The sequence below is a fragment of the Balaenoptera musculus genome, chromosome 13 (assembly GCF_009873245.2).
Source record: "Balaenoptera musculus isolate JJ_BM4_2016_0621 chromosome 13, mBalMus1.pri.v3, whole genome shotgun sequence".
NCBI classification, from domain to species: Eukaryota; Metazoa; Chordata; class Mammalia; order Artiodactyla; family Balaenopteridae; genus Balaenoptera; species Balaenoptera musculus.
The window spans coordinates 34,878,069-34,903,753 of NC_045797.1; the positions used below are offsets into that span (position 1 = coordinate 34,878,069).

Here is a 25,685-nt window from a genome sequence, read left to right on the forward strand (position 1 = left end):
CACCGGACCCGGCAGCCTCCTGACGCCCAGAACAGTTCACTGTCTTCTGAGAGGCACGAGATGCCCAGACTTCCATGAGATCAGTCTCATCTCCCAGCCCGAGGCTGAGAAGAATGCTATATGCTTATATATAAATGCACGTGTGTATACATGCTTTTTTAAAAAATAAAATGGAAGCCCCTGCAATAGGAAGAATATTGAATATTGCTTTGGTTGTATCAGTGGCTGAAATCTATTTTGGTGGTAGATTGCAGTAAAAATAATACAAATTGGGGTCATAACTACTAGCTAGCCATCTTTAAAAATTCAAAACATCGGGGATTCCCTGGCGGTCCAGTGGTTAGGACTCCGCGCTGCCACTGCAGGGGGCCCAGGTTCGATCCCTGGTCGGGGAACTAAGATCCTGCAAGCCACAGGGCACAGCCAAGAAAAAAAAAAATTCCGCAGCATCTATAAGACAGGGCAGAATTCTACTTTTATCAATCTGAATTAATCCTGCAGCTTTTTTTCCTATATGGTGATGACTTCTTATTTTATTTATTTTTTATTGAGGTATAGTTGGCATACATCCTGTGGCTCTTGAATCAACTAAGCAATAGACTTTGACTCCTCTGTAATGTTCTGAGGAAGGCAGAAGGATTACACATAAAACTTCTAGAACTCAAACAGACCTTGGAGATCATCCAGGGCGACTCCCTATTTTACACCTGAGGACACTGAGACCCACAGAGGTTAAACAACTGGCCCAAGACATGTGGCCTAGCCTGGCCTGGAGTCGAGGTTTCCCAGTTCCCTGCGAGTAGTGCTATTTTCGCTTAACGTTTCTGTATGATTCCTGGATGGCGCAGATTAGCTCCTTAAGCAGTTTCTTCACTTTGTTTTCTATGCCTTATTCAAAACACATAGGCCTGTCACTCTCCAGAAATGGCTGCTCAGATCAGGCTTGGCTGTACGAGCTGCATGTTCACATCAGCTCATGTGCTCCTGGGGATACAGAGAGGATCAAGCAGCTGTACTTGTTTGCTTGCCTCTCTGGAGGTGGCATCCGTCCCATTTGTCTCCATCCCCAAGAGGGAGAAGAAAATCGATGGTTGGTTGCCAGCCTTCCAGTGTTTTCCCTACCAGTGTGGACTTGATCAGGCCGGTCGTGTCTCTACTTTATTAAGCTTGGAGGGGCCACTCTTTCACGTTAGTACATCCTGACTCTTGCTTCCACCTCCCTTCCCTTTCTTTTCTCAGCCTCCTGTGCTTCCTTATTAAACTCTTGTCTCAGATTACTGCCTTTAGGACCAGGGGCCATGCAAAGCTTATTACTCAAAATATGTGTTTTAATATAACCACAGAAAAATTTGAAAATGTAGTCAAAGGTATACCCCTTAAAAGGGGGACCAAATTTAGGTGGTTAAGAAACGTAACTCCCGGGCTTCCCTGGTGGCGCAGTGGTTGAGAGTCTGCCTGCCAATGCAGGCGACGTGGGTTCGAGCCCTGGCCTGGGAGGATCCCACATGCCGCGGAGCAACTAGGCCCGTGAGCCACAATTACTGAGCCTGCGCGTCTGGAGCCTGTGCTCCGCAACAAGAGAGGCCGCAACGGTGAGAGGCCTGCACATTGCGATGAAGAGTGGCCCCCGCTTGCCGCAACTAGAGAGAGCCCTCGCACAGAAACGAAGACCCAACACAGCCAAAAATAAATAATAAATAAATAATAAATTAATTAAAAAAAAAAAAAAAAAAAAAGAAACGTAACTCCCGTACATAAAATAGATAAGCAACAAGGATGTACTATAGCACAAGGAACCATATTCAATATCTCGTAATAACCTATAATGGAAAAGAATCTGAAAAAATGTATGTGTCTGAGTCACTCTGCTGTACACCTGAAACTAACACAATATTGTAAATCAACTGTACTTCAATTTTTTTAAAAAAAGAACTCCCATGTTATAGCTATTGTTCCAAAGTATAGAAGAAGGTAGAACACTGCCTAGCTCAGCTTACAGGACTAGCGTAACCCTGCTACAAAAATGAGCAAGAAGAGCTCGAGTAGAGGAAAAACGGGCCAAACTCACTTATGAATCTAGACGTAAAGTTTTAAAGTAAAATATTACCAAATCACATCAAATATTTATAAAACAAATGTAATGAAAGACCAGTAGAGTAGACCATATCCCAGGCATGCAAAGATGGTTTATATTAGCAAAGTTTAACTGTTTGATTCGTACATTAATGAAACAAAGGTGAAAGACTGTAATCATCTCAATAGACACAGAAAAACCATCTGGTTACATCCAACATCTTTTGGTGAAAACTCTTAGCAATCTAGAATACAAGGAAACTTTTTGGAACTTTATGAATTTATTTTATTTATTTATTTTTGGCTGCTTTGGGTCTTTGTTGCTGCGCGCAGGCTTTCTCTAGTTGTGGCAAGCAGGGGCTACTCTTCGTTGCGGAGCGTGTGCTTCTCATTGCGGTGGCTTCTCTTGTTGCGGAGCACGGGCTCTAGGCTCATGGGCTTCAGTAGTTGTGGCACGAGGGCTCAGTAGTTGTGGCTCGCAGGCTCTAGAGCGCAGGCTCAGTAGTTGTGGCGCACGGGCTTAGTTGCTCCGCGGCATGTGGGATCTTCCTGGACCAGGGCTTGAACCCGTGTCCCCTGCATTGGCAGAGGGATTCTTAACCACTGCACCACCAGGAGAGTCCAAAACTTTGGGGACTTTATAATCACTCCAGTTATCTGGAAACATTATATATAACAGAGAATCATTAGAAGTCCCACCAAAGTTAGGTTCAAGACAAACAGAGCCATTCTGTTTTTTCATATCATGCTGGAAACCCTGGCAAAATGTAGTAAGGCAAGAAAAAGACGGTACAAATATTGGAAAGGAGACCAGACTATCTTTTGTGGGTGACAGGATTTGCTTAGAAAAGTTCAGAGAATCACTGGATAAAGCATTTGAATTTTTATGAGTTAAGCAAGGGGACCTGATCACAGGATCAGTAACTTTTCTATATAATCAGTAGTAACTGTTTAGAAAATGGAAATGCTTAATCTCATTTCGTTTTTGCAATAACCCTGAGGACAATTTTTGCTGCATTTTGCAGATGTGAAAACTGGAGTTAGAGGTCACCTTGACCAAAATCAGACAACTTATAATTAGCAGAGAATTGATTCAAATCAGTCTGCCTGGGCTGAGACCCTGTTTTTTAGCATTATAACATTCCATCACATTTCTGTTGTTCAGTGCCTCATGTTAGGTTACAGGCTTCTCCATTGGACATCTTATTAACAGGGGCATTGACATTGAGCTGGAGTCGAACCCAAACCCAGAGGCAAGTTTTTTTGGCGGGTACATTTGCAGGTGACAGTGGTTGTGTGCACTGCTTCACGTCACATGGGACCTCCTACAAGTGGGCGGTGCCGCAGTGGCAGTGTCTGGCCTTGTTCATAGTGGGTGGCATCAAAGGCTGGCTCTGCCTGCTCTGACTCAGGAAGCCTGCCGCTGAAGCCACGCCACTAAGGAGCCTGAGGTCCCCAAGCACAGAGGACCTCTGCTTTTGTTCTTCTTGAGCTCAAACCTGCAGCACTTCCGAGATTCCCTTGCCCCACCAGCAAGGCGAGTTGAAAACGCAGCCAGTCCTTCCAGGTTGAAGGTGAAGCTCTCGGATTGGTAGGTTGGTGGGTGTCATTAGCTTGTGCACACAAGTAACAGAGACATGTTCTAGAATCTTGCTTGTTGATGTGCGTATGTGCACGGCCTAGTGGCTGCTTTTCTCCACAAGCAGAGAAGGGGGCACCAGTCCAGAGGTACGTGTGGTGAAAGGTTTTCCTCTCGCCTCTCTTGGAGATACCCTGATAGTACCTTCCTTCTGTTGGTAGGTCACTTGAGCCCCTTGACAAGATTTATCTGATAGCAGAGATGTGAAGCCTCAGCTTCCGATGGAACCTCTCCTGCGTGCTCTAAGCCCAGAGCAGGCGAGCGCGGGGACACTGTGGGCTGGGCTGGGACCTCCCCGCAGGAGGCGGTACAGTGGGGGCACACCTCAGCCTTCTGGCCCCCCGCTCCTCTGTACAGATTTGTCGTCAGATTAGGAGAGTTCGAAAGGCCTTTCTCAGTCTCACGTTCTCTGAGTTGTCAGAAAATTGTCCAGGAAACTTTGCACTTTGCAGTGGGAAGAGGCTGGTCCGGGCTGGGGAGGAAAGATGGGAGCATCAGAGGGGGAGTCTGATTGGCTGAGGAGTACTAGGAAATACCGGGTGTGCCTCGTTTCTCAGAATGACTTTCCCTACATTGTTAAGCTGGACACAGGTCACAGAAAACAGGGTGGATTCAGGTGACTAACACAGGTGACGGATGTGTTGACTGAGTTTCCGAGAACTAAATGGCGAGTGCATATTACAGTGTTTAATACGAGGGTAGCTTCTAACCTAAGACGTGCCTGGCACATGGCTGTTGGATAAGAGTTTAACCCTTGAGATCTGAATCATAGTGAAGGGTCCTTATCTACTCATTCAGAAAGTATTTATTGAGATCTGTAGAAACCTTTGTATTCTGAGACGCCATCCCCTTTTCTCCTGGGTTTGTATGAGTCAGGGCACACCGTCTTACTTGGAAAAGTTGTACTCGTATTAATCTCACCAAGATTAACACAGAGCAGGCACTGGCGTGGGCTCTCCTGGGCTTGCGAAGCAGCGATGTGGTGCGTTGAGATCCCACCGGGCTTGGCGGGCAGGGGCTGCATTTCTGTCCAGCTCTGCCAGTGGTTGCCTGCCACCGGTCGGCAGGATCCCGAATTTCTCCGAGTCCCTGTTTTCCTGTGTGTGATGTGGAGACGATATTTTGCCTGCAGTGGTGTTCACATGTAGCCAGGGCCTGGCACATCGTAAGCCCTCACATAATGTGAGACTGTTAAGGGTTGTTTGCTTTGTCGTGCTGTCAACTTACAACCACCGGTGTGTTAAAAGAGGGAGGCAGGATCTCCAAAGACATAAGGAAAGGGTGGGTGAGAGTTGGAGGACAGACCAGAGTTTGGAAGAAAGTAAAAATTCTTGTGTATCAGTCAGGTCTCTTTCAGTTACTGGGATTTGAGGGGTAAATAGCAACTCTTTCCTATCTGAGTTCTGAACCAATTGAGAAAAAAAGATAGGAGACCTTTCTTTACTGATGTTAGTGCTGGCTTACACCTGTGGGAAGTGGACATTCCAGGAATGGACCCCAGGATTAGACAGACCTGCCCCACCAGGCACACGTGCTCTGGGTCTCCACACCCTCCCCACAGTGGGGTGGGCCCTCGACCTCCAAGTAGACCGCACAGTCCCAAGAATGGTTGCCAGCACATGCAATTTGCCAGTTGGGTGGCTCCCAAGAGGTAGAGGAGGGAAGTAGCAGGCTCTGGACACCCTGTTCCATTCCACCTGCTGCAGAGGAGTAAGGCAAGAGAGAGGCCAGGAACGTGACGCAGGTGGAAGGCTGCCACAGAGAAGGAATCGGGACTGGGGGAAAGGTGCACCCAAGGGACGAACCCAACGCATTCTGGGTTAAATTATCAAAGGGAATTGGCTCTTATCTTTGGGACATCTTAGGGTGGATCAGGATTCAGGCTTGGCTGGATCCAGAAGCTCAAGTGGTGTCTGCGGGTGCCTTCTTCCCTTGGTTTTGCTTCACTTCATCCTCACACAGTTTCTTTCCCTGCCGCCTCACCAGGATTCCAGGCTTACAGGACCCTTAGCTCTTAGCTTCAGAGATAGAGACAGACAGCATCTTTTCTGAGCTCTCCATCAGAAATCTCTGTATCGCCTCAGGGAGGACTGTGTGTGTGTCCATATCTGAATTAGTCACTGGATTGTGGGATTGGAAACAGCATCAGCCCTGCATCACATGAACCAAACAAACAGAATCAAAGAAAAATCCAGGAGGGTTGGGTTTCCAAAGGCATGCTGCACATGTCCACCAGGTTTTAAAAATTAATGTCGGTTGTGGTGCATAATGGAAATACGGGTGTCTTTTCTTTTTCCTGGATACTTGTACTCCCATTTTTCTGAGCATTTATTACTTTATAAATGGGGGGGGGGAATAACTTTTATAAGTCTATTTGTTTTAACTTTGCCTTGCTTTCTGGAGGATCTATGACACGAACAAAAAACAGAAAAATAAAAGGGGATAAATAAGCAAATACGATAAGGGGAATATAAGAGTGAGAAGCAACAGCCAAGGAGGAGTTCCTAGATATTTACCAGAAATATGACACCTAGATATCAAGGAAAATCTTTTCATTTATTTGCGAAAAAAAGAAAAAAAAAGGGGGGGGTGTCCCTCACTTTAAGGAAGTAGAAGGTGTAGTGAGAATTATGAGGGGCCCTGGTTTTAAAGGCAGTTGCCAGCTGCACTTGACAAAGCCTTTATGAGCCTGTGGCTCCTGGGCCCCAGGGGTGTGGAGAGTGACCATCACCTGGGGTCACCGGGGAGCATGAAACACTTAGGTGGTGGGCATACAGGGAGGCGAGAGGGCCTGTGCTCTGTGCACACCCACAGTCCATTCTGATAGCTGATCACCTGCCTAAGACACCATCATGGAGGCTCCAATCTGAACTCGTCACCTCTACTGGGAAAACAGCTCTGCGCTCACCCTCCAGAGATGGTGACCCCCCAGGCTCGCCTCCGAGCCGAAGATTACAAAATTTCTTCCTGGAAAGCCAGTACCCGTGATACCCCTGAGGTATCCTTCATCTCTGAGACGTCCCCAGGCTGGGATTAGCCCCACAAAGGAACACATGGGTTTGACTGTTGCTTGTTTGCATCTCCTCTGCTTACCCGAGGACCTCGCAGCCAGGGCCACAAACAGGTGACCATTCTTGACCCAGCTGGAGCGCACCAGCAGGAGGCCTGGTGCGGTGAGCCCTTCCCCAAAGCCGGTCACTGCTCCCACAGTTTGAGAAAACAAACCCAGCTTTCCAGGGTCTGTGGCTGGGTTTCCGCGCCCGCCGTGTTTAAACAACCTGGCCCTTCAGGGGTCCTCCGGCCTCCCATAGCCAGGATAAACTCGAGATTCTGGGGAGTCCAGCGGGACGCCACCAGTGGGCGTAGACGGTGTGTTAGGTTTTTGTGCAGGTTTGGTTTTTGTTTTCTTAATTAACTCCCGGCTGCCTCCTTCTACACAGACAGCTACGGACAGTTCTTCTAATTCGTCTCAGAAGAGGGAGCAACCTCCTCGCACAGTCTCCTCCCCCACGTCCTGTGAGCACCGGAGGATTTACACCCTGGGCCACCTCCACGACCCATACCCCACGGACCACTATCACCTCGAACAGGTGAGCGGCGGTCTCGTCCCTCGGGGGTCGTGGGGTGGACGGCTCCCGATCCTGGAACGGCCTCCTTCCCCTGGCGTTCAGCCACCTGCCAGAGCCTAGGCCTCTTCTTTTCTCCTACTTGGTACCTCGGCCCCCATATTGGAGGTGGTGCAGGCGACTCGCCCTCAATGCAGAGTTTTCTGTGTGCCGGGCACCTCGCCAAACCCTTCATGTGCTTTAGCTCCTTTAATCCTCACAAATCACCCACAGGCAGGTCCTCCGCATCCCCAGTTGAGGGATGGGCAGGCTGAGGCTTAGGGAGAGAGAGTCCCTGCTGGAACAAGATTCAAATGCCGGTCTCTGCTCACGCAGGACACTATGCTACCTCCTGGTAGCATACTATGCGTTAGCATTCGCTAACACTATGCGTTCCTGTGTCCAAAGGGCCTCCTGGCTTTGTGTGAAAGCACAGAACTGCGATTGGGACCACAGAATACTGTACACTTGGCTTGAGCGCCCTGGCATCGCGGGCTGCAGGCCCAGGCTTGCTTGGGGAGCTGTAGCTGGAATTCAGTAATTCAACAAATATTTACCAAGCGGCCGTTTTTCAGAGCAGGTTCTCAAACTGTGGGGTGTGGACTGGTGCCCATGTGGGTGATGTGGCCACCAGTCTGCTTTGAAAAGAGAAAAAGCACGAGGCACTGAGGTTTTATAACATAGATTTACATGACTCTTTTTTTCAAAATCCATTTTACTGTGTGTGCTTCCTAATATTTTTGGCATTAAAAGTTCTTTTTTAAAATCACATTATGGTAGCCGTAGATGGGAATTGACTTTTTGACTCTCCTTACTTTGCAAAATAAATTATTAGCAAAGTCTGTGTCAGCTCCCAAGATTTGTTTTGAAATAATGAAGGATTGTGGTTTTCCAAAGTTGGGGAAACTCTGACATCAAGAATCTGGCAGGAATTAGGGCAAATCAAAGCCTGTGAGACGTGGCCCTTGCCCTCAAGGAGCTCACAGTCTGGTGGGAAGTGATGAGTAAAGCTAATTACCGTGTCATAAATTCTAGGACAATATTATAATGACAATATTGGCAACAGGTGCCAAGCACATCCTGTGTGACCGGCCCTATGCTGACACCGCATAGATTCCTTCTCTTCATTCTCTCAGTAGCCCTATGCAGTTTGATCATCAGGGAAACCAAGTCTGAGGCTTAGCGACTTGCTGGTAAATTTCATGGTCCAAATTCCACTCCGGTGAGTTTGCTCAGAGACATGCTCCTCACCCCTTAAAAAGCCTTCATGCTCAAAGGGCATCAAAGGTGGAAAATCTCATTGTTTGCCACAACTGGGATGCCCTGTGCAAGGCAGGCTTACCTGCATCAACTCAGTAACGATGTATTCAGCACCTGCTCCTCTGGACACGGCACTGATGCAAACTGTAGCGGGACAACCTGCAGAGATGACTCTTCCTCCCTAAGGGAGAATGCAGGTTGGGTTTGAAGGCTAGAGGGTGTGGCCCTGGGTTGGGCCATTCCGGGCTCAGATTCCATCTCCACCACCTGTGAGATCCTGGCAGGATTCAAACACAGCTGGCCTCTGGAGCCTGTACTCTTACCCTTTGCATATCTCAACATCTTATCTTCCCAGCCAGATTACAAGGTACTTGTGAGCCTCATAGTTTGCTGTTTTGCACATGACCCACAGTGAGACATGCGTTTTATATCATGGCCCAGTAGGCACATGTAATGTACACAAAGATAACAAGGGTACTTACCTTGTAACATGCAGTGCACTCCAGTGTTCTTCTGTTTCTCTGAAAAAAAAAAGAAACCAGTCTTAAAGCGAGCATGCCGTACAAAAACAGGTGAAACTAATCTAAGCTGTTAGAAATCAGGATAGGGGTCACTGTTCCTTACCTTAGGGGTGGGGGTCACAGAAGGGAGGTGAGGATATTCTAGGGAAGCCTCAAGTTCTGCTTTCTGATCTGGGCATGTCCAGCTTCTGAAAATTCACTTTACTCTTACGCTGTGTATACTTCCCCCCCATATATGGTAATACTGCAACAAAAAGGGGGGAAATGCTGGTCTCCACCCATTAAATTGACTTCCTGACCCAGGAAGGGATTGGGACTCACAATTTGAAATACATCTTTGACCCACAAGCTGTTCAGTCATTACAGGATGGGTCAGTTCCTTAAAGCAATGCCTTTGCCAAGGTGAAAGATGCATATTGGAGGTTTGTTTTGCCACTGCTATGAAGTAACGCCTCCTTTTTCCTGGGGCAGCCGATGCCAAGGCCCTACCGCCAGGTGAGCTTCCCGGACGACGACGAGGAGATCGTGCGCATCAACCCCCGGGAGAAGATCTGGATGACGGGCTACGAGGATTACCGGCACGCGCCGGTGAGGGGCAAATACCTGGACCCCTCGGAGGACGCGGACTCCTACGTGCGCTTCGCCAAGGGCGAGGTCCCCAAACACGACTACAACTACCCCTACGTGGACTCCTCGGACTTTGGCCTCGGCGAGGACCCTAAAGGGCGCGGAGGCAGCGTGATCAAGACCCAGCCCTCCCGGGGCAAGTCCCGGCGGCGAAAGGAGGACGGGGAGCGCTCTCGGTGCGAGTACTGCCGCGACATGTTCAACCACGAGGAGAACCGGAGGGGCCACTGTCAGGACGCGCCCGACTCCGTGAGAACTTGCATCCGCCGCGTGAGCTGTATGTGGTGTGCGGACAGCATGCTCTATCACTGTATGTCGGACCCCGAGGGGGACTACACAGACCCGTGCTCGTGCGATACTAGCGACGAGAAGTTTTGCCTCCGGTGGATGGCTCTTATTGCCTTGTCTTTCTTGGCCCCCTGTATGTGCTGTTACCTGCCCCTGCGGGCCTGCTACCACTGCGGAGTGATGTGCAGGTGCTGCGGCGGGAAGCACAAAGCAGCTGTGTGACTCGGTTTCCCTCCCCACCGCCCTCCATCCACAGCCCCAGGGGGACTTGTCTTCTCCATCCTCTCATCTCTGCCCGCTCCCGGGTGTACCCAAGGCGCCGTTCCAGCCTGGGGAACCTGCCTGGTGAACTCTGCAACCCCTGCATCAGTCTCACCCACGCGCGCGCACACACAGTGTTCTAAGGCAAGGAACCGCCGCCTAGACGCTCATGTATTATTAACAATCTGTAATCAAGCTAACTGTCTCGTCATACAGGTGTTGATTTCATGTCCTTCCTGCCCACCTCTTCCAGTTCCAAGGCGCCTTCAGTGGGAACTGCTGATTTTTTGGTGGGTTTTGTCGTTGGTTTTTCCAGGAGCTCCGAAGACCATCTTTCTCTTGGTTGAGCTTGCCTGTGGCTAACGAGCTTGCTTCCTCAGGTTCCTGTGGAAATGCAACGTCAGAATGATGAAACCCTGCCAGACGTATTTTCACCTGCAGTCAGTTATTATGTATATAGGAGGTGAGCTAGTTAACAAACTTCTACCACAAAACGAGATCGCTTTAACTTTTCTAAAGCCAAACTTCCCATGTAAGCTGCAGTTTCTATCTTGAGCCCATCATCATCTTCTGTCTCCACACCCCTCCCCCCAAAAAAGTCGGTCAGTTACTCACTGATGCAAAACATTCTCTCGTAAAATGACTGAGAACTGAGCCTTAACTTCAGATTAACTTGCGAGAATCAGGAAAATTCTTTAAACTGCATCGCATCCTCTCAGACCAGGGCTAGAAAGGGGATTCCAGGTTTCTCCGAGCCTCCCTGGTTACCCCTAAAGGAGAACTTTTTAAAATTGTGTCACCACCACTTGTAAAAATTTAGCAATATCAGAAGAAACCGCTAATGAAGTAAGAAATTTTGCTCATTGTTTTGCAAACCAAATAGTCTCTTCAAACCAAACCAGTGTTCTCCCGAACACGGTCCAGTTGAGAAACGCTAAAGGTTGTAAATAAAACTTACGGGAGCTTTTTTCCCCCCCAGTGGCTATTTTCTATTAACTGGGGGAAATTTTAAATGTCATCAATTTGAAGAGTGGTGGGTTGCATTTTGTTCATGGGTTTGTGTTTTTGTTTTCATTTTGGACTCAATTTCACGTCACCAAATTCTTCGTTTACACTTGGGAAAAAACAAGGCCATATGTAAAAACCCTTCCGATGCCTAAGTGTCTTTCTCCTGCAAACCCAAACTTGCCACTTTGGGTGCACGGATGGTTAGGTCAGCAGGCTGGGTCCACCTGTCGCCTTGCCACGTAGGAGGCTTCTAATTAGCTGGAAAAGAGTATTTTTCTAATATATTGCAAGGAATAGCCAAATGTTACTGCAGAAAGAAGAAAAGTGAAGAATGGTTACCTGTACCTAGCATAGTACAATCAGAACGCCGTGGAGACCATAGGGGACAGGCTTGTCAGTGCTGGCTCTTCTTCCCGCCATGATCTTCCTGTGATTATTGCCAGCTGAGCACACGGCCTCATTCCTCTCTCCCCACTCCCCCCATCCCTTCTCAGTTGCACACAGGACATCAGTCTCCAAGGAAAGGGACTTTTTTTTCTAGTCTGCCAATCATATTGAGATCAAGTGCTAGCCACACTTACCTTCCTGGGAATGTTTTCAGCTCACCTGAGAGCCCTTTGCATTTCTTTATCAGATCATCGATGTAAATACCCAGTGTGCTTATGAGTTTGTTGGTAGACGTCTTCGTTTGTCGAAGTGACTGGTTTGGGTCTTCCAGTTTGGGAAAGGAGCAGAGAGCTGTTAATCTGGCAATGCAAGAAAAGAGCCACTTCCCAGCCTGGAGAACATCTAGAAACCTTCAGCCAGCCTCCAAATGCTGTCGAAAGACCATCTTCTCCCCCGTCCTGAGGCATTTTCTCAGGGTCTTTCTCAAGGTCTCCTCTCTACAAAGCACAACACTAATGTAAGTTTTGTTAGACCTCAGTTCAAGCGTCCCTATTTATTTCAGTAAGAATACACCTATCCCAGCTGCTTTTGTTTGCCCTCTCTGTTTAGTCATTATCTGTTTCTATCTTCCTTTCCCCCTTGTCCTTCTCCACCCCTTTGAAGAGTTAATGCTAGTGAATCTTGCTCCGCGTATCCTTTTTGGTTTGTGAAGAAGGCACAAGGAAAGCCATGGGGACATTTATGTAAATACGTCTCTCTCTAATTGCCACACTGCAGCCGAACAGTGTGTAGTATTTTCCCAGTCAGCTTTGCCATACTGATGTCAACCATCTAAGAGAAATTATTCAGATTTTATTTTTGTATCTGTGGTAACAAAACATTAACCAAAAGATTTTCTGTTTGGAAGCTTTCCCCGAACCTCGCCCCCCCCGCCCCCCACCAAAACCACCAAGCTATTTGTTCACATTAACAAATTAAAGTGCCTGAAGCATAATTCATTCTTTACCTGTATACTAAAAAACCCCGTTGTATTGATTTTTTTATAATAAGCCTTTTTACCTCTGTGTAAAAAATATATATACAAGTGTATGATGTACATTTTAGTTCTTAACTTTTTTTTATGGTTTCTAATATGTATGACCAATGTAGCCATTGCTTTAAAAATGTACCATGTAAATATAAACACATCCTATCAGATCGCTGGCTTTGGGATGTTTGTCTGGAGACAGGGTGGCGTTCGAGCCTGTGCGGACGTGGGAGCTCTCGCACACAGGATGGGAAGGGGTTTCCTTTCGAGGAGGATGTGTGGACACCGGTCTGTTTTTGAGGCCCTTCCCGCCTCTGGTTATGTCATATTCCCCAGGGGAGACTGCAGCTCCTTGGGCTCGGATGCCTCAAGTGAAAAGAATGCTGTATCACCGCCCAGGGAACACCCCCTCTTCCTCGGCCTGGCTTCCCCCATGCGTGCTCCTCAGAGGGAGCAGCTGTACTTCCTCCGGCTTGTTTCCCACTGATTCCTGCTGAACCTTAAGAGAGAGTGTGTGTGTGTGTGTGTGGAGTTTGGAAGATAGTTTCTCACAGAACACAATTGTTAAAACTGCAAGATCCTTGGTCTCCTCAGAGCGGTTGGATTTTAGTGATATTTGGCCCCCGTTCAGTTCCAAATGGGATCTTTGGATACTCAAATGTTACCGTGACAATCCCTTGGAGGAAATAAAGTGTGGAGTCCTTTAAGGGTCACAGAAGAAAATTTCAGCTTCTTCTCTAGGGAACCAAGTAGGGGCCTTAAAAAGAGATGTGCAGAGGGGTCCCTTCATATTAGTCTTGACTCTTCCCAGAAGGGGTGACTTTTCCAAACCACTGGCAAAGGTGAAAAGCAACAGGAGATGCTGGGAATTAGAAAGTGAATGGAGAGAAACAAGCCGTGAAGATTGGTAATTAAGAGATGATGAGAGAACTCCATGAGAGCTCTTTCATTAGACGGGTGTGGGGGGGGCACAAACCAGGTTAATAGGGGGTGAAGAGTCAACATGGAGTCAATCAAAACATCAAATGTAAAACATGTTTTCAAGAAGTTTGATGGTAAAGGAATAGAGGGATTTCTCTGAAGGAGAATTGGTGAAGTAGAAAAATAATAACTGCTGAGACAGTATATATTCATTTACCGATTATGACAATCCTGAATAAATTGCTCTGATTTTTAAAAAAAGAGGAGAACTTGGAAGGCACGTCCAGAGCTTCAGGGGGCCCGAGATCTGCCCTCACGCCACCCCACAAGGCATGTCCCTCCTGTCATCCCTGTTTGGAGTTGAGGAACTGAGGCTTAGAAAGGGTAAGTAACTAAGGTAACCTGTGGTCACATGAGGCAAGGACCAAACCAGATGACTGACTGCAGAGCCCAGGTCCTTGCCGGGCCTCACTGATAGCTCTGTCCACCCCCTCCCTGTTTGTGGGCTTGAAAAGTGGGCACCAGGAAGAGCCTTGCCCAGTCCCCCCTCTTGGCCCATCGGGCTGCTACAGGATTCATTTGTCATCTGGTGCCCTGCGTGCTCAGCCAGGAGCTGGGCTCTACGTCGGTCATCTCCTTCAACCCTCTTCGGAGTAGAGGGTTCATTTCCACTTCACAGGTGATGAAGCAGGGGTAGAGAAACACGTTACTAGTCATTAGATAGTTACTAGCCATTAGCCCTTGGGCAAGTGATGTCACCCTTCTGAGCCTCGGTTTCCCTGGGTGTAACAAGTGGGATAATACCCACCCTCAGCATGTCGTGAGGCTCAATGATTACAATTCACACTATCGTTACAGTGTTAATACTCAGGAGGTGCTTCAAAATGCTCCTTCCTTCCTCAGTTCCTCCTCTATTCTGGGACCCTAGGAAACACCAAGAACTGGAGAGGACAGCATCTTTTGAAGTACAGGAGGCTGAAGCCATTGTGGATATTTTGTGAGTATGTAGACCTACAAAATATGTGTGTTGAGATTTCTTTTTCTGAACCTCTCCGCAATTCTAAATTAGGTTTTGCTTCCTTGTTGGCCCTCCCAGATCCCTTCACAGCCCTTGAGAGGCTGCAGAAGGGCACAGGGCTGGCTGATTCCTCAGGAGCCGGTGCACACAACCTGCCTTGCAGAGCTGCCTTCCTCAACCTCCAGCCCCGCTTCTGTGGCCTTTGGGGTGTAAGTCAGTGGCCTCATCTCCTGGGCCTCTGTTTCTCCCTGCTGCTCTCCCGTTGCTGGTTACCACTCACCCTTACCGGTGGGCGCCCCCCAGAAAATCAGGAGATCTTCCCAGGGGACAAAGTGTTGTCACAAGAGTTCTGTTTCCCAGGGATTCAGGGTGGTTTGTTATTTGAGCGTGGCTTTCAAGCAGGCCGTCACAGTGCTATCCATGTGAACGAGGGGCCAGAGCTTGTAAAAGCGTGTCGGCTGCTTGCAGGCACTCTGACTGCAGGCCTGTCGGGCTTTCTGATTTGTGGGGTTAGCTGGTTAGAAATATCACACTTCGTCTGTTTGTTTAGGCCCGAACCAGATGGGTGGAATGAAGGGAGAGGACCCTGGTGACATCTTGCACCACCAGATACCAGTTGTGACCTTGCAAATCAGGGCCCTGCCATCTCCTCAGCTAGAGCAGCCACCAGTGTTAGCGGTTCCTTCCAGGCAAGCTGACCCCCTAAAGGGCAGTGTTGGGGCCAGGGCGGAGGTGGGGTAGAGGGTGGAGAGTAGAAGGAGACAGGCTCTGTAAATTTATAAAGGAGGAATAAAGCCAGTTACGTGATAGTCATGCCTTGTACCCTTTTCCTCTCATTGTGTCTTGTCTCTTATTTTTTTTCCCCAGTTTTGGGGGAGGGCTCTGATTATTATAAAATATGCATAGTCATAAAAATGTCATACACCACAGAAGTATAAAAAGGAGTGCCTCCTTGTACTAGTTTGCTAGGACTGTTCACATCATCTTCTCTCTCTGTGTATCTCTGTGTCCAAATTTCCCCTGTTTATAAGGATATCAGTCATACTGGATTAAGATCCACTCTAATGGCTAACTTTAACTTGATTATCTCTGTAAAGACCTATCCCCAAATAAGTTCACATTCTGAGGAAAGAGATTAGGACTCTGTATGAATTTAGGAGAGACACAATTCAACCCATAACACTCCTCTGTCCCGCCCAAAGTAAGCATTGTGTGTCCTTCCAGATTTTTCTATACATTTATACACAGATGTGTGTATGTGTATACATTTGTGTGTGTATGTGTGCATGCGTTTCTTTTCTCCTTGGAGAGGAACAAAAATACAGCTATGCATCTACCTATACTGCTCTGAAACCTGTTTTTTTTTGTTTGTTTTTACTTAAAAATACATCCTCAGCCATTCTATGCGTTTCGATTGGAGCATTTAGTCCATTTCCATTTAAAGTAATTATACACACACACACACACACACACTGCCATTTTGTTAATTATTTTCTGACTGTGTTGTAGTTTCTCGGTTCCTTTCTTCTTCTCTTGCTCTCTTCCTTTGTGATTTGACAATTTTCTTTAGTGGTATGGTTAGATTACTTTCTCTTTTGTATATCTACCATGGGTTTTGCTTTGTGATTACCATGAGGCTTACCTATAACAACTTATAACAGTCTATTTTAAGTTGATTACAACTTAAGTTTGAACACATTCTAAAGGTCTACATTTTTAATCTCCCCTCACTTCATTTTCTGTTTTTCCTGTCATACTTTACTCCTTATCTTTACATACTTTACTGTATCCCTTAACTAATTATTGTAGTTATAGTTATTTTTACTACTTTTGTTTTTTTTTTTTTTTACTACTTTTGTCTTTTAACCTTCATACTAGCTTTATAAAAGTGATTAATCCACCACCTTTACAACATTCGATTATTCTAAATTTTACCATATATATATATATATATATACCTTTACCATTGAGATTTATAGTTTCATATAGTTTCGTATGTTTTTCTGTTACTAATTGGTGCCCTTTCTTTTCAACTTAAAGAAGTCCCTTTAACATTTCTTGTAGTGCTGGTTTAGTGATGATGAACTCCTTTAGCTTTTGCTTGTCTGAAAAACTTTCTCTCTCCTTCAACTCTGAAGGAAAACTTTTCTGGGCATAGAGTATTCTTGGTTGGAAGTTTTTTCCTTTTAGCACTTTGAATATATCATGCCGTTGCCTTCTGGCCTGCAAAGTTTCTGCTGAAAATCAGCCTATAGTCTTATAGTAGTTCCCTTGTATGTAACAAGTTGTTTTCCTCTTACAGCTTTTAAGATTCTCTTCTTGTCTTTAACTTTTGACATTTTAATTATAATGCGTCTCTATAGAGCCATCTTATGTACTGCCTATAAGAAGCTCACTTCTGATGTAAGGACACACAGAGACTGAAAGTGAAATAATGGAAAAAGAGCAGTTCTAAGAGGGAAGTTTATAGTGATAAATGCTTACATCAAGGGGCTTCCCTGGTGGCGCAGTGGTTGAGAATCTGCCTGCCAATGCAGGGGACACGGGTTCGAGCCCTGGTCTGGGAAGGTCCCACATGCCACGGAGCAACTGGGCCTGTGAGCCACAATTACTGAGCCTGCACGTCTGGAGCCTGTGCTCCGCAACAAGAGAGGCCGCGATGGTGAGAGGCCCGCGCACCGTGATGAAGAGTGGTCCCCACTTGCCGCAACTAGAGAAAGCCCTCGCACAGAAACGAAGACTCAACACAGTCATAAATAAATAAATGTGAATTTCTAAAAAAAAAAAAAAAAATGCTTACATCAAGAAACAAGAAATATCTCAAATAGACAACCTAACTTTATACTTCAAGAAACTACAAAGAGAAGAACAAATGAAGCCCAAAGTTAGTAGAAGGAAGGACACAACAAAGATCAGAGTGGAAATAAATGAAACAGAGACTTAAAAGGCACTAGACAAGATCAAGAAAACTAAAATCTGGTTCTTTAAAATGATAAACAAAATTGCCAAACCTTTAGCTAGACTCACCAAGAGACAGAGGACTCAAATAAATAAAATCAGAAATGAAAGAGGAGACATTACAACTGATACCACAGAAATATGAAGGATCTTAAGAGACTGCCGTGAATAACTATACACCAAAAAATTGGATAACCTAGAAAAAATGGATAAATTTCTAGAAACATACAACCTATCAAGATGGAATCAGGAATTCCCTGGTGGTCCAGTGGTTAGGACTCGGCACTTTCAGAAGCCATGGCCCGGCTTCAATCCCTAGTCAGGGAACTAAGATCCCACAAGCCATGCTGTGTGGCAAAAAAGAAAGAAAAATTAATACCAATCCTTCTCCAGTTCTTCCAAAAAATAAATAAAGAGGAGGAAACACAAACTCATTTTACAAGACCAGCAGTACTCTAATACAAAACCAGACAAGGACACCACAAGAAAAGAAAATTCCAGGCCAATAAGCCTGATAACCATAGGTGCAAAAATTTTCTGCAAAATATTAGCAAACCAAATTCAATAATAATTACAAGAATCATACACCATGATCAAGTGGGATTTATTCCAGAGATGTAAGAACAGTTCAAAATCTTCAAATCAATCAATGTGATACAGCACATTAACAAAATGAAGAACAAAAATCATTATAATCTCTACGGATGATACAGAAAAAGCTTTTGACACAATTCAACATCCGTTTAGATTTTTTTTTTAAATCTCATTACAGTGGGTTTACAAGGATAGTACCTCAACATAATAAAGGCCATATATGACAAGCCCACAGCTAATATCATGCTCAAGGATGAAAAGCTGAAAGGTTTCCCTCTAAGATCAGGAACAAGACAAGGATGCCCACTCTCACCGTATGTTTTAATCAACATAGTATTGGAAGCCCTAGGCAGAGTAATTAGGTGAGAAAAAAGAAATAAAAGGCATCCAAATCAGAAAGGAAGAAGTAAGTCTCTATTTGTAGATGACATGATATTATATATGTAGAAAACCCTTTATAAAGACTCCACCAAAAAAAAAAAAAAACTGTTAAACTAATAAATTCAGTAAAGTTGCAGGATACAAAATCAATATACAAATGGCTGATGCATTTCTAGACATTAATAATGAATTATTAGGAAGACAAGAAAATAATCCCATTTACAATCACACCAAAAAGAATAAAATGCCTAGGAATAAAATTTATCCAAGTAGGTGAAAGACCTATACACTAAAAACTATAAGACATTGATGAAATAAATTGAAGAAGATGCAAATAAATGGAAAGATATTCTGTGTTCATGGGTTGGAAGAATTAATATTGTTAAAATGTCCATACTACCCAGAGCAATCTACAGATCCAATAAATCCCTGTCAAAATTCCAACGGCATTTTTCACAGAAATGGAACAAGCAATCCTGAAATTTGTATAGAACCACAAAAGACTCTGAATAGGTAAAGCAATTTTGAGAAAGAAGAACAAAACTGGAGGCTCCCTGATTTCAAACTGTATTACAATGTTATAGTAATAAAAACAGCATGGCCTCAGCATAACGTCAGACACATAGATCAATGGAACAGAATAGAGAACCCAAAAATAGTCCCGCACATACATGGTCAATGTATTTACAGAAAAGGAGCCAAGAATGTGCAACGGGGAAAGAATAGTCTCTTTAACAAATGGTGGTGGGAAAACTGGATAGCCACATGCAAAAGCTGGACCACTATCACACCATACACAAACATCAAAATGGACTAAAAACTTGAATGTGAGACATGAAACCATAAAACTCCTAGAAGAAAACATCAGTGAAAAGTTCTTTGACATTGGTCTTGGTGGTGACTTTTTGGATTTGACACCAAAAGCAAAGGTAACAAAAGCAAAAATAAATAAGTGGGACTACATCAAACTAAAAATCTTCTGCACTGCAAAGGAAACCATCAACAAAATGAACAGGAAACCTATGGAATGGGAGAAAATACTTACAAAGCATATATCTGATAAGGGGTTAATATCCAAAATATATAAAGAACTCATACAACTCAATAGCAAAACCACAAACAATCTTATTAAAAAATGGGCAGAGGAAATGAATAGACATTTTTCCAAAGAAGACATACAGATGGCCAACAGGTACATGAAAAAGTGCTCAACATCACTAGTCATCAGGGATTGCAAATCAAAACCACAATGAGATATCACCTCACCCCTGTTAGAATGACTATCAATCAGACAAGAAATAACAAGTGTTGGCAAGGATGTGGAGAAAAGGGAACCCTTGTGCACTGTTGGGGAAAATGTAAATTGATGCAGCCACTATGGAAAACAGTATGGTGGAGGTTCCTCATAAAATTAAAAATAGAACATACGATCCAGCAATTCCACTTCTGGGTGTTTATCCAAAGGAAATGAAAACACTAACTCAAAAAGACAAAGGCACCCCAACGTTCATTCTAGCATTATTTACAGTAGCCAAGACACACACACATACACTGGAATATTACTTGATTATTATAAAAAAGAAAACTTGCCATTTGTGACAACATGGATGAACCTTGAGGGCAACATGCTAAGTGAAATAAGTCAGAGAAAGATGAATACTGTATAATTTCACCTTCTATGTGGATTCTGAAAGGAAGAAAAATGAACTCATAACTACAGAGAACATATTGGTGGTTGCTAGAGGGAGTGTGGGGTGGGTGAAATGGGTGAAGGGGGTCAAAAGGTACAAACTTCCAATTATAAAATCGAGTAAGTCCTGGGAATAATGTACAGCATGGTGACTATAGTTAATAATCTATATTGTATATTTGAAAGTTGCTAAGAAAGTAAATCTTAGAAGTTCTCATCACAAGAAAAAAAAAATTTTAACTGTGTGGTGATGGACTTACTGTAGTGAACCTTTCACAGTATATACAAATACTGAATCAGCATGTTGCACACCTGAAACTAGTATAATGTTATGTCAATTATGTCTCAATTTTTAAAAAGCTATGAGAATACAGCTTTCTTTCATTTAGTCAGACATTAAAGAGACTTGCAAAATATAAGCCAGTGACTCTCTTCTCACTAAAATATTTTTTTTATTTGGAAAGCAGTTGTTTTTCATTTAAAATATTATTTATGTTAACATGCAAAGGGCTTATTATTTAAAATAAAATTTTAATAAACATTTTTAAATTTCTCAGTTTTAGTTTCTAATGCAGTCATATCAATAGCTGTAACCTACTCAGACTGAAGCTCTCTGGGGTCCTCAATAATTTTTGAGTATAAAGGGATCCTGAGAACAAAAAGTTTGTGACCTCTTCCTCTCTTTGGTCAACAGGCTGTTTCTTACTCAATTCTGCCCTTTCTCTCTTCAAATGCAGTTTTGACTCTGGCTTTTCTCTTCTGGGTACTTTATATTATCTTATTTTCGCCAGCTCTCTTTGTATCTCTTCTTATATCTCAGACTGTTTTGTTCCTTCTAAGTTTCTTCTTCGGCCAGTTCCATTGAGACCATATCTTCTTGCTTCTCTCAGAGGACACAGCGCTGCCGTTATCTAAGATCAGCCTCTGTTTCTTGTAGAAAAATCAAGAACAGTCATGTTCAGAGAGATCTGCTGTTTCCAAGTCTTGAAGACAGCTTTTCTCTCCTTCAGGCTCTACTGTCTTTTCATTGGCCCCTTGTTGGTACTTTTCCATCACATGGAGAAGTACCCCTCTATCCAGGCTCAGTCTTGCCCATCAGATGAGGTAAATGCAGGGTCCTTAGCCTCCCTCTTGGGTGCTGGCAGTTTCCTCTCGGGGACAGAAGCCTGCTTGGCTCAGACGCTCATGCTGGTGGGCATCGTCTGGGGTGTCTCTGAGCCAGCCTGGGGTTGTCCTGCTCAGCTCTTGGGATCTCTGATTAGGCTGGAAAACCAAATGTAGTTTGCAGACCTCTGAGCAGCCACTCCCAGCACCTTTCACTTTTCTACCACTGTTGATGGCGCTTTCTCTAGCAATTAAACCTCTGAAGATGATGCGCACCTTCAGCCATCCTTCTCTCTCACACACTGTGTTGCCTGCTGGGATCTGTACTCTTTGTCACTTAGAGGCAGAAAAGGAGGATGAAACTACTCTCTGTCTGACCTCGAAGATAATTCCTGCCTGCCCAGGTGGAAGATCGTCGCCAACGAAGGAACTGAGTAAAACGAAACTATTTCCTTCCTTCTTGGGGACTGTCTGTCCCATTCTGGCTCAGAGGGGGGCAACACAAATGGTGCGAAATCCAAGAATGTCCTTCTGAATGCATCCCAGTGGACAACGTGGTTAGTGAAAAATCTGCCTGGAGTTTGGCTCCCAGCCTCCTCTTTGGTCATAGGGTTGTTGCCAGGTTTCACATTTGTGTGGGACTTTCTGGGAATCCTAGGGAGATGCTGCAAGGGGTATCATGTGTGTCTGGTCTGCTTCTGCACTCACCTGGGGCGGGGGGGTGTCTTTGGGAGTAATATTTGTGGCTTGATGCAAAAACCGTCTCGCGTTTTTGTCTTCTTTTGTCAAGCCTGGGTAATAACTACCTCTGTCTCATGCTCACCACGCCCCATTAGTAACTATGGTTGCCTTCTGAGCGTCTTCCAAAAAAGCCTTTCCTTGCCAAAAGAGACAAAACTGATCATGTCTGCCCAGCCTGAAAGCTGACATTGTAGGCCACCACAATATCATCCTGTGCAGCGTGCAGTGGAGGAGAAACACGGGACCCGCAGCTGTGGTCCTTTTCTGAGCCTCCCCTCTGGGGCCAGGAAGTTGTGGTGTGGTTCCTGCATGCTGCTTTTGAATGAACGTCTTTGCTTCCTTGCTGACTTGATGCGACAAGCAGAAGCCACTTTGAAGATGCCTCGCCCCAATGGGGCCCAGATATTTACATAGTGGCCTTTCATGCTATGAGCAGTGCGCACCTCTGCAAATATTTCAGGCCTCCCTGCATGCTTGTGGGCCCCTAAGTGCCATTCACCAGCTTTTAAGTTTGTTCTGCAGGCAGTGAGTCACTGAGAGGGAGGCCTGACTCCGAGCACAGGGGGCCCCGCCTGTCTGCCTCCGCCACCTCCTACCGCTGCAGACTTGGCGGGGAAGGAAGCAGTGGGTTTTACAGCTGGTGTTTTTGGTTTGGAAAAAAGAGAGAGAGAAAAGAATTTCTTTTAAAAAATACCTTGCACATGTAAAATGACACTAAACGTAAGTATATATGCAGCATTTGGGGACGAGAGAAACGGCGTGTTTTGCATGATTCATCACTCCTCTTGATGACAGCAAAGGAGGTTTGCACTCAGCCTCTGGTATTTTGGAAGTTTGTTCCAAATGCTCTGAAAAGAGAGAGAGGAGGCAGGTTCCTCGACCCTTCCTCAGAAAGAGGGTCGGGTCTGAGCTAGATTAGGGCAGCACAGGTTTGCTTCTGCACCTCTCATCTGACTGTGAAGATGCTCATTTTTTCTATCAAAACCTGGGTCAGCTGCTTCTTCATGGGTGCAGGGGGGCCAGGGTGTGGGGACGGGAGAAAACCATACTTTCCCGAGTCTGACTTGAGCCTAGAAATATATGTTGACAGGGCCAGATGGGGGCGCCCTGCCCTTGCTGCCTCTCGGCAGGTGCACGGGCTCCCCGGAGGCGGGCCGAGCATTGCCAAGGTTGGGCGGCCGGTGGCCGGGAACACGCAGTCTTTCTAGGATTCGGCCTTTGCGAGTTACCAAAACATGGTGTGCTGCTCTGAGGCTGACACATACCTTGGCAGGGGCGTTGGGACTCCCGCCCAGAGCTGGGAGTCCCCGAGGTCAGGCTGGCCTCCAGGCTGCAGTTTGGAGGAGGGGCCTCACGGTGGGTGGTGTGACCTCTGTGGACGGACGCACCGCCTGGGAGCACTGTGGCCACAAGAAACAGCTGACCCCGGGAGCAAGGGCACAGTTAGGGCGCCCGGGCAGAGTCTGGCAGCAGCACGCCCAGGCACCCCACATCCCCGCCCTCACAGTCGCCACGAGAAGGGAGGACCTCCTCGCTCCCTCCGTCACAGGCTCACTGCAAGTTCATTTTCGGGATTAGGCAGCCCTCAGCGTAAAAGCGGAGCATCGTACCTCTGAAATTCAAAACTTCACTTTTCCAAATCTGCGTTAGACTCAAGTTTGGAGAAACAGAGTGCTTAGTCCAAACATTTTTTTAATTAGCTCTATTATTAAGTTCTGTTTCTTGCGTTGGGAGGCAGTTTCAAGAGTATTTGCCTTATCAAGAGACCTTAATAGACATTTCTCCAAAAAAGACATACAGATGGCCAGTAGGCACAGGAAAAGATGCTCAACATCACTAATTATTAAACAAATACAAATCAAAAATACAATGAGGCACCACCTCACACCAGTCAGAATGACCATCATTAAAAAGTCTACAAACAACAAATGCTAGAGCAGGTGTAGAGAAAAGGGAACCCTCCTACACTGTTGGTGGGAATGTAAGTTGGTAAAGCCACTATGGAGAACAATATGGAGGTTCCTCAGAAAACTGAAAATAGAACCTGCCATATGATCCAGCAATCCCACTCCTGGGCATATACCTGAACAAAACTATAATTCAAAAAGATACCTACACCCCTATGTTCATAGCAGCACTATTCACAGTAGCCAAAACATGGAACCTAAATGTCCATTAACAGATAGATGAATGGATAAAGAAGATGTGGGGCTTCCCTGGTGGCTCAGTGGTTGAGAATCCGCCTGCCAATGCAGGGGACACGGGTTCAAGCCCTGGTCCAGGGAGATCCCACATGCCGCAGAGCAACTAAGCATGTGCGCCACAACTACTGAGCTTGTGCTCTAGAGCCCACGAGCCACAACTACTGAGCCTGCGTGCCACAACTACTGAAGCCCGTGCGCCTAGAGCCTGTGCTCTGCAACAAGAGAAGCCTCTGCAATGAGAAGCCAGCACACCACAACGAAGAGTAGCCCCCGCTCTCCACAACTAGAGAAAGCCCGCGTGCAGCAACAAAGACCCAATGCAGCCAAAAATAAAACAAATAAATAAATTAATTAATTTTTTTAAAAAAAGAAGATGTTGTACATACATACAATGGAATACTACTCAGCCATAAAAAAAGAATGGAATAATGCCATTTGCAGCAACATGGATGCAACTAGAGATTATCACACTAAGTGAAGTGAGTCAGAAAGGGAAAGACAAATACCATATGATATCACTAATACGTGGAATCTAAAATATGGCACAAATGAACCTATCTACAAAACAGAAACAGACTCACAGACATAGAGATCAGATCAGACTTGTGGTTGCCAAGGGGTTGGGGGGAGGGAGAGGGATGGACTGGGAAACTGAGGTTAGTAGATGCAAACTATTACATTTAGAATGGATAAACAACAAGGTCCTACTCTATAGCACAGGGAACTATATCCAATCTCCTGGGATAAACCATAATGGAAAAGAATATTTAAAAAAAAAAGAATATATATATGTGTGAGTCACTACAGCAGAAATTAGCACATTATAAATCAATTATACTTCAATTAAAAATTATTAAGACTTAAAAACAGTATTTGTGTCATAAAATATGACATTATCTTCATTACACTTATTGTCATGTAAAAAGCACCTGAAATTGTATTAAGCCTTGAAAATGTGCTAGTGTACCACAATCAGAAATAAACACAATCCATACTGAAGGCATAAAATTGACCCTGATACTAATAAATTTCAATTAATATAGAAAAAAAAAAAGAATATTTGCCTAATAATAATTTTCTAAGGTTCAGCTCTGCGTTTGTTGTGTGAGGTTTTCTGTACGTGTGTTTTATTTGGCAATAAGATGGTTAAGAAAAATAAAAGTCCTCTACAGAAGAACTAGCAATTGAGTAGCACCTAAAAGCTACTATTGGTCCCCAAGTCTACTATTATTAACAATAATGACCACAGGCCTATTCATGTTGTCCACATTCACCTGGCCCCACTAGCCTGTGGCCTTGGCAGAGATGTGTACTACTCAGGGTTACCCATGTGGCACTCCGCCATTGCCTGGTCTCTTGCAATTAGGTGTGGCCATGT

General features: G+C 45.2%; 1 protein-coding gene and 1 non-coding gene across 2 annotated transcripts in view; both read left to right on the forward strand.

Moving 5' to 3' along the window:
* Positions 1–12,865, forward strand: part of SPRED2 (sprouty related EVH1 domain containing 2) — a 121,680-nt gene extending 108,815 nt beyond the window's left edge. Inside the window, exons 6-7 of the mRNA XM_036873207.1 lie at positions 7,153–7,302; positions 9,570–12,865. Coding sequence (XP_036729102.1) covers positions 7,153–7,302; positions 9,570–10,235 — 816 coding nt within the window. The 3' untranslated portion in view covers positions 10,236–12,865. The remainder of the gene's footprint in view (positions 1–7,152; positions 7,303–9,569) is intronic.
* On the forward strand, positions 323–395 carry TRNAG-GCC. The gene has a single exon. It is a non-coding gene; the product is annotated as a tRNA-Gly (tRNA).
* Positions 12,866–25,685: the final 12,820 nt, after the last annotated feature.